Raw genomic sequence first — 20,504 nt, forward strand, 5'->3', positions numbered from 1 at the left:
ACCAGAGAGGCAGGCACCACCCCACAGCGCAGGCATTCCGAAGACGCAATCAACCCAGCCTTCCACAACCGCTCACGCGTATAATAAGCACGGTGCAAATATTTGAATTGAATTAGCCGGAGCCGGATCGCAATGGCGGTTCCACGTGGGGATTCCAGTGCCTCCCTCCAATCGTCCTCATCAAGGGGGCCCACGTCTATTTCCCACGCCTCCCGAAGGGAGTGTAGGGTGGAGGAGCAATGAATAACAAGTGTCTGGTAAATCCTAGAGACCTTCCTGTCCCCCAGGTCCCCCATAAACACCTTGGCCTCCACTGGGCTAAATTCCGGTAGGGAGTCGAGACCGGCGATGCTCGGGGCGAGGGCATGCCGCAGCTGGAGGTAGCGGAAGAACTGGGACTGAGGCATTTGGAACTCTGTACGGAGCTCCTCGAAGGATTTGAGGGTGGTGCCGGACATGACCTGGCCCAGTTGAGTAATCCCAATGGCCTCCCAACCCTCAAACCCGGTCAGGGCCGCCAGCTCCGGGAGCAAACCATTGTGCCAAAGCGGCGTCTCAGCCGTCAACCTGCCCCACCATCCCATGCGGCGCAGTGACTGTCGCCATACCGCAAAGACCACTCCGGTGACCGATGGCAATGCACGGCGTAGGCGAGCGGAATAAAGAATGGTGTGGAGCGTGCGGTCACCCATGAGCAACCGTTCCAGGGCATAAGCCGGATCCCCCCTATCACCATACCACCATTCATTAAGGACAAGTAGTTGGGAAGCCTGGTAGTAAGAGAGGAGGTCCGAGGTGGCCAAGCCACCACTGTACGTGGACAGAAAGCACGTCTTCAACGCTACTCGGGCCGCACCTCCACTCCACAGGAAGCGGCCCAGCACTGAGTTAACCTGACGGAACCACTCCAAATGGGGTATGGGAAGTTCTGGATTTGGTACAGGAGCCGCGGAAGCGCCACCATCTTGAAGATGGCCGATCTCCCAAAGATAGTAAACGGCATTCTAGACCATGTCTTGACATCGGCCTGAACCCGTTCCCACACCGGCAAGACTCCACGCGCCCAGGCCACGGCCCGCGACTCTGAGAGAAAAACGCCCAGATACTTTAGGCCATCCGAGGCCACTCGCAGCTCAGCAGCCCAGGGGTCAGCAACCACACCGCCACCCAGCACCCACAGGGTCGATTTATTCAGGTTAAGGTGAAGACCCGAGACCCCGCCAAACTCCCGCATGATTTCCAGAACCCGGGGGCCTGATCGCCGTAGATCCGTAAGGAAGAGGAGGACGTCATCCGCATACAGCGCAATCCTATCCACCAGATCCTCGTTCCAAACGAAACCACGCAACCGGGCATCCGCACGTATTCGGGACGCCAGAGGTTCCATGGCGAGGGCAAACAGGTATGGGGACAGCGGGCAACCCTGCCGAGTACCGCGACCTACATGGAAGCGCCCAGAGGTAGCACCGGCCACACGGACCGAGGCCGTAACGTTGGTGTAAAGGAGACGAATGTACGACATGAAGACCGGCCCCAGGTTGAGGCGGGCCAACAGTGTGAACAGATATGCCCAGCTCACCGAATCAAATGCCCGGTCCATGTCCGCCAGTAGGAGTGCCGCCTGTTCATCTCTAGCACCCATGGCATCCACCGCTGCCTGCGCCCGTCGAATATTATGCTGAGTGGCCCTCCGAGGCATGAATCCAGCCTGATCGGGGTGGACTAGGTCAGCAACGTGGGGCAGGAGGCGGTTTGCCAAGGCCTTAGCCAGAACCTTGGCCTCAATGTTAAGAAGGGAAATCGGCCTGTATGAGTCATGTCGGTCAGGCGCCCTGCCCGGCTTCAAAAATACTACGATTTCAGCATGACGCCAATCTGGTGGCAGCTCTCCCTGAGCCCGTGCCGCCTCTAGGGCACAGCGATAGTGGGGCCCCAGCTGGACGTGAAACTTTTTGTAGAATTCACTTGGGTAACCACTCGGGCCGGGCGCCTTACCCGTATTCAGTTGACCAAGGGCTTCTCCGAGCTCCTCAGCCGTAAGCGGGGCGTCCAGTGCGGTTCTGGTCTCATCCGAGACGGCCTGCGGTAGCAGGTCGTCAAGATACGCGGAAATCTCGCTCGTCTCCAAGTGATCTCGGGGAGCGTATTGCGCCTCGAAATAACGGGCAAAGCTAGCCGCCAGCAAGTCCGGGTCGGTCATGACCGAGCCATCATCTGTAGTAAGGCCCGGCAACACCAGAGGCTGGAAGGTCGCCTGGCACAACCTATGCAGCATGGTACAGGACTTGTCGCCCCACTGATACACCCTGCTGCGCGTGGCGAGCCACGCCTGTCGGGCTTCCTCAAAGGACAGAGGCGTACGCTTGCTGGGCCTGCAAGAGCCGCCGCACAATGCCTTTGTCGCTCCCGAGCCGACCACGCTGCTCCAGCTCCTCTACGCGGGCCGCGGCGGTCACAATGGCCTCCCGATGTTTTCGCCGAGCAGCCACGCACCAAGCTATATCAATGCCCCGAAGCGTGGGTTTCAGCGCCTCCCACACCACCATTGCATTCACATCTCCAACCAAGTTCTTGCGCCAGAAATGGTCAATCGCCTCACACAGGTGATGCACATACTCGGGCCGCTGCAACTGCCAAGATGACATCCGCCATCGAAACGGCTGTCTCGTGGAGGGGAGGGTCATGGTAGCTAGGACGGGGGAGTGATCAGACAGGCCTCTGGGGAGTATCACAGCATCCCTGACCCGACTCAGACAGGCACCCGGCACAAACAGATAATCTAGTCTCGAGAAGGACCCATGCACCGCCGACACATACGTGAATTCACGCACAGCAGGATGAAAGTGCCGCCATACATCAACCCAGCCCAGGCCACTCACAGTCGCACACAATTTGGTGGGAGCAGTAGTAGGGGGGGGATCCGACACCACAGGCACCCGCCTCAGACGATCCAGGCCCACATCCATGACCTCGTTCCAATCGCCCCCTAACCATGGTTAGGACCTCCGGAATCTCATCCCACAGCGCGAATAGCCGCTCAGACAAAGCCCACTGCAGAGGGGGGGGGGGGGGGCATATACGCTACCAAAAACCACCTGTTCAGTGCCCAACCTGCCTTTGATGAAGATATACCGGCCGAGGATCAATCCACTGCTTCTCATGCACATAAGCCACCCTGCGGTGTACTAAGATAGCCACCCCCCGCGAACCCCTCGTGAAGCCCGCATGGTACACCTGCTGAAACCCGAACCTCTGGAGGCTAAGGGCCTTAGAGCCCAGCATGTGAGTCTCTTGAAGCAGCAGCACATCCACCATCTCCCTTTTCCCCCAACGCAGCACAGCCCCACGCTTGATTTTGTCCAGAATACCCCTCACATTCCACGTCACAACACGCAGGGTCTTTTGAGGAGGTACAGTCGTAGTATCAGCCATAATCAATACAGCGTCCCGCATCTAGCCCTCCGCCCCACCCTGGCGCACCCCACAAAGCAACAAAATCAAAAGCCAAAGACACGTGTGGTCCCACCCTCCCAACCCGAACACCCAGTACCCCAACACCCACCCGGCCACCCCCGGCCCGAACCTCCCCAACCCCCAACAATAAGACAACCCCCCCCTGCGCCCCACACCCCCCACCCCAATACCTCAGAAAACAGTGAAGTATCTGTCGCGGCATGGAGAGACCCGGGTCCAGAACAGAGAGCCCAGGGCCCACCATACCAATGGATCCCAACACCCCCATCAACACACACTCACCCCCCCCCCAACAACACCCACTACTCGTGAGGGTTTAAGGCCCATAGAAGCCGCCACCCGAGCCCCGCAGTGGCTCTACCCAAAGCCTCAGAGTGTCTTAGAAGCATATAGATAAGTTCAGATAAAGTCACATGGAACAGTCTCACCAGTCGGTCCATTCCGGGCAACACCAATGACCAGGCACCGCCAGGGTTCAACTGCCAGCATCAGAGTGTTCAGAGTCAAGCGTGCCGTTCGTCTGCGTCGCACTGGCGGACGCTGACCGTTTTTTAGATCTGGACCTTCGATGCCTTCCTTTCTGGTTGGTGCGGTCCGTCCGCTCCGGCGATGATCTCTGGGACCCGCCAGGATCCAGCCCCGGCTGGGCATGGGGTCGGAGTCGCACCGTCTCATCAGTCCAACGAAAAACCTCCTCGGGTGTATCGAAGAAGTGTGTCCGGGACTGGTGTACCACCCGCAAGCGGGCCGGGTACAGGAGAGAGTATTGAAGCTTCAGGCCCCGCAACTTAGCCTTGGCGGCCACAAAGGATTGTCGCTGCTGCTGAACCATTTTCGTGTAGTCCGGGAAGATCATTATGGCATGATTCTCAAATGTAAGCGAGCCCTTGTTCCTCGCCTCCCGCAGTATGGCATCACGGTCATGATAGTTCAGCAGCCGAGCAATGACCGGCCGAGGACGTTCCCCCTCAGGCGGCCGCTGAGTCAGGGCCCTGTGCGCCCGTTCAATCACAAAACACGCAGACAGTGTCCCCTCAGGGACCTAGCTCTCCAGCCAGTGAGTCAGGAAACGCTCCATGCCATCCTTCTCGCACCGCTCCGGAAAGCCAATGAAGCGGAGGTTATTTCTCCGTGCGCGCCCTTCAGCATCCTCCACGCGGGCCGCAAGCGTCTTCTGGACACACTCCACCTCCGCCATTCTTTTCTTCAGGGCGCCAATGTCCGTTTCGGTCACCGATACTCGAGATTCAGTCTTGGTGATCCGCGCCACCGCGTTTCGGAGGTCCTGGCGAAGCAGTGTAACGTCCGCTCCCACTGCCCCAATTTTGGCGTCCAGCATGTCCCGGGATTGGGTAATGGCCGCCAGGATTGCAGCGTTGTCCGGCCCTGATCCGCCACCTCCGCCAGATGCCCCGGCGCCGCCACTGGGCCCGGCAAACTTGTCCATGGGGCCCTGCTTAGGCGGGCCCCCTCCGCCACCCCTGGTCATGGCCTGTCACGGACACAACGGATCTGCACACTGGACTGGACGGGCAGGTTCAGCAGGCCCGGGGCAGTGAGTCCACAACAATATGCACAGGACGCCTCCGGCCCCACGCCCGGACAACGGGTCCAGTGCCCGCGTAGGAGGTGCGGCAAGTCACTACAACTCCAGTGGCACGACACACGAGGCTCCGGACCAGACAGGCCCCCACAAAGCCGCGTCACCCACAGGTGCCTCCAGGATCCAGAGGAGGCAGGGCACCTTCAGCAGTGTCCTCATGTATCAGTGCTCTAGGCTGCAGCAGTGTCCCCACTCAACAGTGGCCCGATAATGCAGCAGTGTCTTCACCCAACAGTGGCCCGAGAATGCAGCAGTGTCCTCACCCACCAGTGGCCACAGGGTGAAGTGTCCGGCCAAAGTCTGCGCCACTGACGCCACTCACAGCGGCGCGCCCACAGCCACCTCTCGGCCGTCCGAAAATCGAGGTCCCCGGCCCACAGCCAGCCACCAGGCCGCAGACCGCCGTCAGCGCCACATGGTCCCGGGGGGGATGGAGCCGCCAGATCCCGGCACCGGAGAGATTAGGGCCCACTCACGGACCGACGGCGCCCGCCCGGCACCAACCACGGGCTCAGGGTCCGAGCGCTGCGGGGACGCCCGGGGTCCGCACCACAGATGGCACCCCCAGCCGCGCTCCAACAGCCGCCACTCGGCGTCACCAAAATCGAGGTCCCCGGCTCGCGGCCAGCCACCAGGCCACACTCCGCCGTCGGTACCTCAGGGTCCCAGCGGAGACAGAATCGCGGGATCCCGACACCGGAGAGAACAGGACACTCCCCGGAATCGGTAGGACTCGCCAGGGATTTTCTGCGGGCTCGGGGGCCAGGATAAATGTCAAAAGTAAGTTCGGGCCGGCGGGAGCTCTACCAAGCTGCGACCGCCATCATCGCCCGCCAAGCCACGCCCCCCCAGAAGTTGTGTCTTTTGAGGAAGAAATACATGAAATGAAGATAAGGTTCCTTTCCAGAGGCTATCCATTTGAGGTCATCCAGAACGCAATGGAAAGAGTAAGAAAGAAATCAAGGGATGAACTACTAACACCTAGGAGAAAAGACCCATAAGAAGAAAAAACTCATCTTATTATTTATTTCAAAATGCAGCACAAAGAAATCAGGCAAATAATCCGAAATAATTGGGGACCATTGAAATTTGATGGGACTAAGTAAGCACTAACAGATAGCCCAGATATCACCTACAGAAAGGTGGCGTCATTAGGAGATCAAGCAGCCATTATTTTGCATTATATGTTTTAGGGTGCCTATGTTGTAAATATTATGTGGGAAGCATGACGACCAGAATGCGACTGAGAATCTTCCAACATCTTCGAGCGATGAAGAATCGAGACTTTGCATACTCTGTTGCAAAACACTTTTGGGAAGAGCACGGAGGGGATGCAAAGTAACTACAATATTTTATTATTTAGCATATAAAGAATGACAGCGGAGGAGATCATCAACCACCCCTGAGAAGAATGGAGTTGAGATTAATTATCTTGATGGGGATAGAGGCACCCATGGGACACAATTTAGATGCTGAACTGCATGCACATTTATGAGACTTTCTCTCAACCCGACTACGCAATACCGTTAAATTTGCACAAATATATGTTGCATTCCAATATGCTATTGCAATGTATTTTAGGTTTTACGATCTGCCTTGCATGATAAAATGATTTTAGATATAGAATTTAAAGGAGTTAAAGATTGGTGTGAATAGGAGAAAACTGGACATGGAAATTTATAGCAATTCAGTACGGTCAATGCATTTGCACTTTAATACTCGTGTTTTGCACATTGTGCATCTATTGACATTGCACTTTAAATTTCATCTAGAGACCATAAGCTCTTGCACTTCAATGTCTATGTCCATAAAAATTCTGCTTCGATTGCAATTTCACATTAAAATATAGCGTTTTTGCACATTTAAAAGCACACTACCTACTATCGGGACATAGTGAAGAGCATTTGCACTTTATGAATTGAATATATTGCATTTGCACTTTAGTAATATAGCAGAGGGCCATGTGGACCCCCTCCACGCCCCAGGGACCACCACCTCCACACCCCAGGGACCACCACTCCTTGGGGCCAGTTGACAAAAACATTTAGGAGGGGGGCCCTGCAGCCCCAGTCCTAGGCCATATACAGCCCCAGTGACCACCACATTCCGGGACCGGCCCATGAAAACACAAGCAGGGGCCATGCTGCCTCCCTCCAGGAGCCAATAGTGGCCCTGGGGACCGCCATCCATGTGACACAGCTGTTTGCTTTTGCTTGGTGGGAGCGGTCACAGCTCCTGCCAAAACAAAGCAAATACTCCGGTTCCAGCGAGTGTTCCTGCATGCTGGAAGCAGAGGTTTCATTTCTGATGAGCACACCCCACTTAAAAGAACAATGAGTGTCCTTTGAGTATAAGAAGGTTCAGTACAAGGTCCTCAACAAAATGCTCTGCATTTGGTTGTTCTTTTTCTGGCACCCCCACTACTCATGTTATACCGTCAAGAACAGCCTTCGGCGTCTTTCTACATGCAACTGCATGTTTCGGACTTGTTCCTGTACCTTTGTCTCTGGAGCACTACCAAGAGGAGGAGAAGACTGAAGATTTCTTCTCTTTTCTGGGACGATTTGCTAAAATGTGTACTCCTCCAACTTGGGCTGTTGCAATCTCGTGTCTGTTTTTCTCCATAGTTGCACGCTACTGGGGAGCATGAACACATGCCTCCTAGATCCAAAATCAGTTTCCACGAAAAGGCAATGACTGGCCATATTCTTTACCTCTTTGCATCATGGTAGGCAAGACACATATGGTACCAAGCAACAGCACGTTAGAGGGTGGAGCTTCGAGCTTCCTAGCTAGTAGTTACAGCATTGTAGATCTGATGGGTGAATACAGCCATCCGGGTTTAGTGGCAGTATAGTGCAGATCTTAGGGGATTGGCTGCCATCTGCCAAGGATTTAGTTTCTCTTTGCACTTGCCGCCCCTTCATTTTAGGTCTGATGAAACCTGGCTTTACCCACTCCAGCTGTACCATTTGGCCTTTCAGTCACTGTTGTGTTAGACCTGTATTATCTTGTCGTCTTTATTCCCATACAGTACCTTCCATTACCCTTTTTCGAGGGACCTCTCCTAGTAAGGAAATACTGCCTTGGGCTCAAGTCTTGCACCACCAGCAGATGTCCTGTCTTCTCCACTTAGAATCCCGCTCTTCTTGGGCAGGGCTGCAGCATGGGGGAAGAGGAGAGGAGGGGCTTGGCCTTTTTGGTCCACAATCACTCCTCCCAGGCCACCCATTTCACCCTCTCAGTACCATGCACTCACAGGCTCCAGTCTGCAGTGTAAATCGCTGACCTTCAAAAGCGCCAGACACCTTTGGTCACACACTGCACCATCTCAGGCTCAAACCAGCTGCCTTCTACAGCCTGTATTTAAGATAGCAGGGCATGGCAGGGTGTCAGGCCCATTGCAGATGTATCTTTTTCGTACTTCCCATGCAACGCTGTTGCCACACGCCTATGCAGGAGACTGCACCTTGAACAGAGGATTTGTTTAAATCAGTATTAATACTGGCTTCAAATTATGACAAGAAACCTCTGCTGGAGGTTTTTTTTTAGATGAAGACCAATCTTTTTGGCATTCATGTACAGCCCCAAGTCGCTGCAATTTTGGCAGTGTTTTACTTATAATCTTTATTACCATCAATAAAACACAGCAGTGGCCCCAAAGACATATCCAATGGGGGCACTTACACAGCACAGTGGTCTTGTGACAAAATAAACCTAGCAATTTTACATCAGGCAATATTCAGAGGTCAGTCTCATTGTGTGTTCAGCAGATCCACATAGAATCTAATTCAAGTAGGAGGAAAGAGAAATCTTCAGAAATATAAAAGGACAGACGACCAATGAACCACCACCTCCTCTCTGTCCCTTGAGGGAAAATCCTCAACGCACCTTACCGCAGTCTCACCTCCACAGATCCCTGGGGGGTGAGCATTCAAGGAGACCTAAAACCCAGAGGGGGTGGGTGAAATGTATTCAGTGTTCCCAGGAAGCTTCTCTTTGAAGGGTCTGGCGGAATATCCCTTTGAGAACGCAAACTGCAAGCTATCATTGGAGATACTAATGCACTGGAAACCCCACCAATGCTTCCAGCCCTTTGCAACCATATCTTTCATCACAGTCATTAGAATCATCTTTTTCACCAGGTAATCCAGAATCAAATCGGGGAAGAACAGAAGCTGATGACTGTCCATTTAGACCACCTTTTTCACTGCTGCCCCCACAATTCTCTGTCCCCATTTCGGTGAGTGCAGGGCGACGATAATCATACCTGTTGTCTGTGAGTCGCCTCATCAGAGCCTGGCGGGAAGCCAGTACACTTAACTTGTCAGGTTGATTCTTCGACCCAGACACCTCTGGTATCACTTTTGTCATTTTTTACAGTAAGGCATAAGCAGGCAATGTCATTTGAACTCCCTCTCACATATCAACCTGCTCCATCTTTTAATATAGTATAAAGATTCAGTCAATCGCCTTGGTTTTGAACGACACCAAGACCTGAACATTGGTGTCAGTCACAGCAGAAAGTGTACAGGTCCTCAGGCACTTTTTTGTAAGGCTTAAGCCTTCCTTATCGGGTCTCTAAGTCTTCCTTTCTTTCTTTTCTTCTTTGAGGACCCCTAGCATGACCCAAAGTAGTGCTCTATGCTTTTTTGTGCCATCAGCCATGGCCTTGACTTGTCACCAGACAGACGGAAATAAAACAAAATGGGCCTGCAATCCCTTCGGGCTGTCACTGTGATCTGCATAGTATCTGCTGACCAGAAAGTCCCTAGGGCAACTGCCAACACAGACAGGCCCAGGCCCATGGAGAGGACACCACCCACATCTGGTTTGCTCCAGTCAACACACACCCAGTCACCAGGTTTGCCATCACCTCTACCCTGTTTGCACAACAGTACCCATGGAAGTGTATGCCTATTTGTGGCATCGGGGGCAGCCATAAATAACAGAGCAGGAGGAAGGGCTCTCTTGCACCCTACGCAAAGGCTTTTTATTTGGGGGATACACAGGGCCATCAAGCAGAGTGTGTGTTGGTGGGTATGCTAAATGGACAGTTCTGGTCAGAAATTTTGACTGTGGAGTTGGTGGTAAAACTAAAAAAAGTGTGCTTTTCTTATACAGGAATATTCTTTTGGGGATTCCCCCACCCCCAAGTTCTAACATTTGAAACCCATTAAAGCAATGCTGCAAATTCATGGCTATATATGGAGCTGTGAATAAAATAAGAAATCTTACATTTCTGAACTTGGCAGTCCAGGAGTCCATATGATCCAAAAGCTGTCGATTCATGGTGACCCTTGCCCATACCTTGGGAGAAAAAAGAAACTTATTCAAAATAGAGGCACTTGTAACTATGGTATACAACTGCCTCTATTATCATCTCAGTTGTTGTATTACTATTGGTGAAAGTGGACCTTGCATAAATGTAAAGAACATTAACATAATATAAAGAAAAAACCTACCTTCATATAGAGCCTCCCTGAGAAAGGCCACAGCATATAACTAATTTCCCCTAAGATGTAAAGTCATTAAAAAGTGTGATCATGGGCAATCATTGGAACCAAGATGGACTGGCATTTGAAATTAAGTCATGTACCCGAACAATTAGTACTACATATACTGCAGATGAGCAACGTTCCCTGAAGTCCTAAATGCTTATTTTTTCAGTGGCCAAATCTTGGGAATAGTTTGTCAAGCTGCAAATGCTGCTAAGTGGTGACCGCATGAATCACAACTATCATACAATTACCAAGGATTGCCTAATTAAGCAGCATGTGAGAGAAGCAAGACTACAGATTGTGAAGTTTCACTAGGAGTCCAGGCCTTACCAATCACTTTTGCAAAGCTACTTGGGATCCCACAAAATGTCGCCCTCCAGAGTTACCATTCAGACAAGATTGACAAGGCAGACGGTGGTGTAGCCTACACAGATATACCTTGCACCTCCAATCAGATAGAATTGTACTGTAAGGCCTCTTCCTGTGTGACCAGAACAAGGCTGCTGTGTTCATGTCCAGCAAAACCAAATTCTCTCACAATAGGAGAAATAATGTCAGCGTTCGGCAGAAAGCAGTCACCCACCGCCTATTTATGAACATGTGTATGTCCTGTGGGTAGTGAAAATATGTCTTAAACAAAAATATAGTGCTCAATATCTAACTAAATATTTAAGTTGGTAATTTTGGGAATTTGCCTTTCACAACGGAAACATGACTGAGAAGGACCCCATTTTACCACACCAAGGAACATCTTCATCTTTCTTTTTCATATTCCTGTAAGCCTTTTCTCATGGTAAATCAGGCTCCTGGGCTACGTGGATCAGTGTTGGGACTTTAAATTACTACGCTAAAACGGCTGTATCTATTCAGATTATCTTTCCCAGTGCAAACATCTATTCTGATACAGTTGCTTTACATGGGCAATCAATTCTGACTGAGGCTCATACCCTGCTTTCCAGGATGAGTAAGCAGAATAGTCTCCCCTGTTTTTTCCAAGGGGAAACGGGTTAATATCCATATAGTATGCTAGAGGAAAATATACATATTACCACATAGATCCTCCTGGCCTAACTGTGTTTAAACTGTATATGTAACTATGTCCGTGGAAGAAAAAGCCTTTTTTAGGACGGAAGCACTCACCCACCCAGATTTGCCATGCTTTCTCACTGGGGCACAACAGGAAAGATGCCTGCGTGGGCTACAACCCTCCTCACAGGGGAGCTCTCGAGAGGATGCAATAGGAGGGGGTCCTACGAAATTAGATTGGATGGCGTTTAACAAAAGCTCAGAGGGGAGAGATACATGAGAAGGCAAGCAAGGTTAAAACTGCGCCTTGGTATAAAATTTTATTGTTTAGCCCACAAGGCAGGGTTAAAATGTTACTGGGAGTAATAATTACCTAAAGCGAGTGGTAAACATGTTTTTGCCTTAATTGTGCTCTCTGAGGGAGGTGCAATAGCATTCATCAGGACCCTTACCGCTCTTCAACTGTATGATAAAAAGTGTTTGCTGTGTTCTCCGTGATAGGCACCCATCACGGGAATTTAGTACTTGGGGCAGGAGATACACAAGTTGATATCATCACTAAAAAGTGGGGTCTGAAACGTCCACATTCAAGCTAGATTTTTAGGGTAAAAAGTACAACAGCTGCACAGCATATTAATGTGAAAAGTGTTTGGATTAGATTGACTCATAGGGCTATTATTCCTCAGGTTTGAGTTAGTGCGGACACTATCCTGGTGGACATTTGAGCTCTTTACAGACCACAGAGAGAAGTAAACATTACATTTGAAGGAGTATCATAAAAAGCTATGAAACAAACATATTTACAACATGTCTACGCCTTGCGGGATTACATAATAGTAATATGATAGTGTCTGAAGTACATATACAATCATAATAAAACAAGATAATCAGTAATGTTTAAAGTGTGCTGAGGTTTGTCATATTTCAGCATATAAGCGATCAATATTGTAGCAGCATAAAGGATAAATGTAAGAGGAGCTATCTTGATATCAGTGAGCGGCTATTCAATCAATCAAGAAACGTATACCTCCATTATGTTCATTATGTGCATGTCTAGGTTCAGTACAATAAGAAGGCAAAGGTTTCAGTCAGCACTGAGTTGTTGCAGAGCGTTTAAATAGCTTTTAATTTCAGTCCACTGCAACTGGACTGTTGAAATTATCTCTCATGTCTCAGTTTTGATTTAATTCAGTTTGAGACTGCACTCAGGTTGGTATTTTAGCCATGAAGACACTAGTTAGGCCAACATCAACTTTCACTTGGAGCTGCATGCAGTCTGTGTATTCAGGGTAGAATACACCCAGAGATTTTAGTAAGTCAACTATGTACATATTTAAAAAAAAGCTAAGGGCCAGTACCGAGCCCAGTTGGACCCTAAAGGGTAGGGTGTGAGACTGCGTTGTTGATCTTCACAACTTGGTATGGTTTGAGGTCCAGCAGCTTTAGGCACTGCTGATGATGTCGAGCATCACAGTGTCAGTGCTATCTCATGCTTGGAAGACTAACTGAAAATTGTTCAGAAGTCTGTTGTTAATGTATTGTGTTAGCTGTTTTGTTACACACTTCTCCATAATCTTTGCAGGGACGGGAACTCAACGCGGAGTACACAATTTTCATTGTGGTCTGGTTTGGCTTTAGGACTCGGACGGTGAGTTTAATATTCTTCAATGAGTGGACAGATCCTTATTCAAGGGAAGTGTTAACATTTGAATGAGCGTTCATGGGGTTGTTCCAATGGAGCACTTAACTTTTTGTTATGTATTATGGTTACTTCACACCTCACTCGTCTTCTGTCATTGTATAGGATTCGATATCCTGCGGAGGTTAAAAGGTCTAAGAGTGGCTGGGCTTAGTGGGAGAGCCAGGTTTGTGAGGATAAACAGGTCAGGATCATATTGTTCAAAGGTCTGAGACTAGAGTTGGGGCTTGTGGAGCTGGGTGAGTGATTAATTTTATTTTTTGACATTTGTAGAGCTGTTATGCATAGTTCTAATCTGCACGGATGAGGGGATTTCAAATATTACTAGACATAATATGTGGACAGGCGGTTTACACTAGGGGTTAATGGTTGGGAGCAGGTGAAGATTCTGCAATAGCGTTAACCAGGGTGTGTTGGTTAGTACTAGGTGAATTGTTGCATCAGAGGAAATGGGCGCACTCCTAGCATCAGGATCGTTATCAGTTGACAGGTGGCGAGGTAAGGCGGGGCGAGGGACAGGGAGGTAGGAGGTAAATTAAATTATGGAGCCAAAGAGTTAACTGATGGAGAGAGTGAGAAAATACAGAATCTACTGGTTAAAAAAACAAAAAGAACAAGCATTTGCAATGCAATAGGTCTCGCATTACTGAAAGTTTGAGCCATTGGTGTTGCAAGTAATAAAGCAACGCCACTAGCTCAAACTTTCAGTAATGCGAGACCTATTGCATTGCAAATGCTTGTTTTCCAAAGGATTGTGTCCTTTTTACTGAACACTTAAACCATTCTGTATTAAGGTGTTGTAATAAAAGTGATACAGTACGCATTTCACCAACTTCCATACGATAAAAAGCTGAGTCAGCCCGGCCAGGGCTCAAACATGTCAACAATCTTACTAGCAGTAACATGATGTAAATAAAAGCGGTTATAATCTCCCAAGGCAATGGGGCTCAATTGAAATGACTTCAGAAGGATGAAAAGCGGAAGCAGCACTGCCGACAGTTGAACCTGTGACCTGATGGTTGAAAACAAAGACCTCAGTTGCGACCGCTTAAATAACAAAGCTGGGGCACCCATCAATCTGATCAACATGGAGTTAAAGGCATCTCTTTAGCAGGTGTATTCACCCACTATTTCACCAGGTTAACACAACAATGCAAATAATCATTTACCATGAGAAGACGTATGACTGCTTCCCAAACTTAAGATATACTTGTGCAAAATACTTCACCAAAGCCTGCACTTGAAAGCACACCAGGGTCGGGTAACAGCAGCCAGGTGCTCACTCGGTTCTCGTTGTGGCTGAAGAGGTCGGTGCCCGACACACAGGCGATCAGTGAACAGAAGCTGTAGTTAAAGTTTCTGAAATGCATTCTCGGCAGCCTCCGATTGACAGTGATCAACAGATCTCGGCGAGTTCAGAGGTCCAGGAGCAGCGCTGTGTGCAACCTGAGCTGATAAAGGAGGTGAATGACCCCTCCCAAAAACTGACACCGACACTATCAAAACGAGACCTATTGCATTGCAAATGCTTGTTTTCTTTGCATTCTCTGACTTGTTGCCTTGTTTCCGATAGTTTTAAATTAAGACCATAAGTCCTTAAATGCAGTGGAAAAACTGGAGTTGAACACCCAGTCGGGCATGGACCTACAAAATTTGGTATCTACAGACGTAAATGACGTACTCTGCAAACAGAGAACATTCAGAGGTACATCAAGCTGTAGCCAGACACCGCAGAAACAACAGGCAACAAAACGTTTAGTGTACTTAAAAAGTGCATTTTAGGATCCACCTTAAAAAAGTTAAGGAAGTGGTTTTGCATGTGTTTGCAGGCACTGCAAGCTCGAGCCAAAGAACACAGAGCGACAAGGCCGCGAGGAGAGCATGTGCTGTGAAGTCCAGCAGGTGGTCCTGCGCGTGTGCGCTTCACCTTCAAGGAAGGGGATTTAATTGGCTCGGGTGGGGGGCAAGTGAATGCAGGCGGCTATCACAGGCGCTGCTGGCTCCAGGCCGTTCAGCTGCAAGTTTGAGGAAAGTGGAATGAGGGTGCGAGAGGACAGAGCCGCGTTGCGCGCAAGTGAGACCTGCTGAGGACGACCTGATGTTACAGCTTCGAAAACCGGTAAGGCTGCTTAAATCGCTGCGCCTGCTGCACCAACCAGCGCCAAAGGTTGTTTTGGTGGTAAATGGAGCTGCGAAGAAACATTGACTAACAGCCGTCTACAGGCCACGACTGGATAGCATGAAATGAATGTAATTACATTTTAGATATTTATACAGCAAAGTAGCATGTAAAAGGGGGGGGAGGGGGGGGGGGGGTTACATCAGGTTAAATAGTTGGGGTAAGTCTAATGCACTATTTGTGCCAATATTTCAGCATCTTTTTTTTTTTTCCAGCTTTGCCACCATGCCAGTTTTCTTTATTGTCCGGAATGCAGTGTTTCTGCCAGTTTAAAAACATCTGAAAAACTGTTGAAGCATGTACTTAAGCAGCAAACAGACGAAGAAATTACTTTAAACAAGCGGCAGGGAAAGCGATCGCGAAAGTGAAAGCTATTGGAAAGCAAAGAAGCACGGGAGTGGTGCGCGTGCACGCGCCACGTGGTATCAATTATCGCGCCCGTGTCTGGGCACGATAATTGAAACCACATGCCAGCGGTGCGCGTAATAGACACCAATAGGCCATAGGCGGAGCAATGCGCCCGCCTTTGGCCAATTGTGTGCTGTCTTTCATAAGTAGACGCACGCAAAGGCCAATAGCGTGGGCCAAAAGGAAAAGCACACACACGAGCGAGTGCGATTCCTAGGCCCGTTTTCAAATCCCGTACAAGAGGACTCTCGCTGCTTCATATGCTCAGATACATAAAAGGAAATGCACTGCTTTGGGGTGCACAAATCCCACAGGCTTGGATCTCAGACAGCAAAGTACTTCCTAACGTTAGCATATTTGCTAAAAAAGTGATTTTGCGCGTTGGCCAGTGATGCATGTTTTGCTTTGTCCGTCTTAACACGGACATGTGATAATCTGCATATTGGCCCAATAAAGCACATATCACTATTTCACATTGCTCTGAAAAGCACACGGTTATTTACTTTTATTTAACATTTCCTCAGCATTTACATATTTTATATATTCATCTGCTGTGAATATTGCTCGCCCCCATGGTCATAATTGCTTGTGCATTCAACTATATAGGAATATTAAAACATTAAAAAGTCGTCCATATTCCTCTGATGAGGCTTTTGCATACTGTCACACAGAAAGCATAAGCTTGAGTTTTCTTTCACCTCCGTTAAAAACACGTCAGTTTGCTTTGGCTAAAGCAGCTGTCATAGGTTTATTCAAGGCCTCCAAGAGGCTGCTGGTGTTCTGATCCTTTCATACTTGTATTTCCACAGTACCGATTGAAAAGTACAAACTGCCACACCAGTTTTTCCATCACTTCAGTAAAGAACACACCGAATTTCCATAATCTTTCAATAACTCCATATCTGGTAATATTTGTAATAGTACTCAGGCTGGTTGTGCGTACGTATACACAAAAATGCAGATATGCTAAGCACAGTATATGCTGCACAGGAAAATACTTAGGGGCAGAGCAGGGGTGGCTCCTCCGTTGGAGCAGAGCATCGCCCCACTTAAAATATCCTCAAAGCCCGAGATGAAAAAGAAAATGCAATTCATTCCCATTTTATTTTTCATCCCCCGTCTCTAACAGAGTATCAGGACGGGGACAGGGCTGCTGCTGAGTGACAGGAGCAGGGGGGAGCGTGGGCAGTAGGTGCACTGTTTAACATGCCCATGTCTTTTTGGCCAGCCGCCTTGCGATGGCCAGCCACACGTGCACTTTAAACACCTCTAGAGTCAGCGCAGGCCTCCAGGGCACTGTAGAGTGCCGAGTGAGGTCTCTCATTCTAATCAGGAGCTGTTCTCACACCATGAGAGCAGAAACAGGATTGGTCAAGGGAGTTTCCTGGTGGATGGCCAGAAACTCCAGAAAGAGGTCTGGTGCGGTTCGGTGGCTTTAATTGTTTAATTTTTTTTTTTATTTATGTGGTTTGCGCTTGCCCACCTCCCACCTCCGCCTACATTCCTGGCACCCTTGGGGCAGAGTAATGTGCACACAACTCTTAACAAGTGATCTGGCCCCTCTTGTGGCTGGTGGCACTAGTAGCTCGCCCACGTGACCGGCACAGTGTTGGCAGAGAGCAGCTGCGTGCAGGTATCATGCAGCAATTTGTGATAAAAACAGCATGAGGCTTTTCTACATTAGAGTCCTTGCCTCTCAGCCTGAGAAATGCATTAGTACTGGTCTGCGAAACTACAAACACAGCTGTGACTGTTGTACACAACCACCAAATCAGGTGGACAGTTTCTAAACTGGCGCATAACCACGTCTCCTATGCTCTGAGCTTTGTGATAGGAAGTTTTAATTAAGGCTTTGCACAATTATGCATTTCTCTCTTTATATACCTTTTAGTATGACAAAATCTTGGTTTCCAGAGACCTTTCATCACCTCTAGCTTTTCCTTTGGAAAGCTAAACAGCCATAAGCACAATGATAAAGAGCAATCATGCCTTTTCTACTTAGGCCCCGTCTGCGCCTTGCGCCAGAAACCCTGGCAGATTTACCCCTTTTATTTACTCCAGACGACAACTCCTTGATTTACAAATTCAGAGGGAGCTGCACTACAGGTCTATGAACCTGGAAGCACTTGCAGGATGCCAGGTGTAAGAGTGCTCATTCCGCTGGTTGTTGTGAGCAATGCCCTAGAGAAGAGTCATCAGCACCACTCTTTGCCCCTGAATCTTTCTTTGATGGGCTACTTTATCAACGCCAGAGCTCTGATTAAGAATAAGGTAGAATTTAGGGATTTTGTGTCTCTTCGCAAGCCTGACTGGATATTCATCACTGAAACCTGGGCCAGAGATTGCTCTGGGCCTGACCTGGTAGAGGCTATCCCATCCAGCTATGCTCTTTCTAGATTTGATAGGGTAGGGAGGATAGGTGGAGGCCTATGAATATTGTATCAAGATATTTACTCTTGCTTCACTGAGCCACTTACTACCCCCTCGGACCCTTATCAGGCCCTATATTTTTATCTGAAGGTCCTCACAACTGAAAGCTTTATTGGAGTAGTGACCTATCGGCCACCTGGACCTAGAGCAGTGTTTAATCAGGACCTTAGCAATTTAATTGAGCCCTATTTGGCAAGATCAAACATAACTCTCTTGGGTGACTTTAATTTTCATCTGGAGAAGACTGTGCACAGAAACGCAAGCATTCTTAGTGTAGGAAGGTGGCTACCTGACTATGGTTACCCCAGATTTTTTGCCCTGTGTTTAGCTGGTTTTCGACTTAGTTGGCCTGGTTCCCTGCTAATCAGGGCCCCAGGCTATCTGCTCTCTCTGTAAAATGGATTCCATGTACCCTAGGTGCATAACTAGATTGGCTTGGGTCACCTTATCAGCCCCTGTACAGAGCACTATAGGTGCCCAGGGCATAGGTGCATCCAAGGCCTACCAGGGGCTGCAGCATATCTTTTGCCACCCCTGGCTGGCTATCTAAATTGACACAACTGGCTGATCACTCAGCTGGGGCAAGTGGGTGTAATCACCCCTTGCTTAGATATAGTATACCTATATCTAAACCTATATCTGGACACATATATAGCCTGTAAGCCACTCCTATGGAAGGCCTCATCAATCCTGGAGGCAGAGTGCGTGGTTTTATGTGAGATGGTGCTCTGGCATGAGCTGAGCCTGTCTGCAGCTGTCGGGAACAACTCCCTAAGCTGATCCGGGATAATGCCATACCATATACTCTTAAGCGCCTTATAATCCTCGCGGTTATATAGCAACTTTGGTTTGGCTTTATCAAAACATGTCGTGTAAGGTGTCATACGAATTGGAATACTACCCCCTCGCCAGTTCTGGCGACGGGGGTAGCATTCCACCCTTCTAGAGGGAGAAGACATGTTACTTTACTGAAACGCGGTTGATTTAAAATGAGCCTCAGATCCACAAAATGGATGCCCCTGCCACAGACACGGGTCTGACCTCCTGCTGCTGACCGAAACCCGGCAGAGGAGGCCTGGACAAAGAGTTTCCTGTCACAGGGCGGTGTCAAACCACCCCAGACAGGAGATAGTGGATTGGAGTAGGGAGGTTTCAATGAAACCAGACACTGCCTGGGGAGCACAAGGCTGCCCCTTGCAGGATCCGGCCAAACCGGTTCTGGGGCCTCCCAGCCCCTGTCCCAGCGCGGCCAGGATCAAAGGAGAGGGGTGTAACCACCCCCTTCCTGGGTCCCACCCATAGGAGGGGACCTAGCAGGATGTTCAACCCCCGAGATTCGAATAAGAGGGGGAGCAGTCCCAACGGACCTCAGATCATCCTGAAGAAACATAAGAAACGAAATCTGGACCCTTCGACTTTCTACACGACGTGAGAAGACTGAAGAATCTCCCTTGTGGTCAAGGAGTGACCACCCTGTGCAAACAGGCACCATCCAGCCCTCGACCCTTGCTTTGTTGCAGTTCCCGCCGGAACTCGAGCGACAGAGATCGACGAGATCAAGCTTGCCTGCCTTCTACCTGCCCGATCCACAGTCCCTGCAGAGCTGAGACCCGTGGAGGCGACCGGAAGCGTGGGGCACGCCATCTTGAAAAGGCCACGAGACGCTGACCGTGCGGCCCACGAGTGACCCTCGAAGCTGTACACCGGGGTTTGAGAAGCCCCAGCCCCGAGCTCCACTTGCACCAAAGCTCACCCCTCCACACTCGACGAGTGCTGCGTGGGGCCCTTCTGCTTGTGTGCGCTCGACGCGTTGGCCCGGTCACTTGCCAGCTGGCTTGTGGCCCCTGTGCCGACGAACTTTGAAATCCGACTTGCTTTTCTGGTTGCTCCAGATCTGCACCAGCTCCTGTGAAAAGGAGCACCCACTCTGACCCTCCTGGTTCGAGTGATAAGCAATCTCCCGGTTCCGCGTGGATTGCTTTTGCCAAGTGCTGTTTGCTACAATCTTCAAGCCGACGGTGCTGACGGCGAGAGCCTACGTGGGACAGATCGTGACCTGCTCCTGGACGTCGCAGATGCCCCAGAGCCCACGTGACAGCGGAGAGAAGCCTATCGACAACCGCCTGATTGCGCCCGACATTGCCTGGTTCCGTCCTGGTTCCACCCTGGTCACTGCTGAGTGAC

General features: G+C 49.8%; 1 protein-coding gene across 1 annotated transcript in view; it reads right to left on the reverse strand.

The window, feature by feature from the left end:
- TMEM209 (transmembrane protein 209) overlaps positions 1-20,504 on the reverse strand; it is a 344,927-nt gene that overhangs the window by 46,234 nt on the left and 278,189 nt on the right. Inside the window, exon 9 of the mRNA XM_086918908.1 lies at positions 10,316-10,387. Coding sequence (XP_086775034.1) covers positions 10,316-10,387 — 72 coding nt within the window. The remainder of the gene's footprint in view (positions 1-10,315; positions 10,388-20,504) is intronic.

This window comes from Lissotriton vulgaris, chromosome 1_1 (genome assembly GCF_964263255.1).
Source record: "Lissotriton vulgaris chromosome 1_1, aLisVul1.2, whole genome shotgun sequence".
In the NCBI taxonomy this organism is placed as follows: Eukaryota; Metazoa; Chordata; class Amphibia; order Caudata; family Salamandridae; genus Lissotriton; species Lissotriton vulgaris.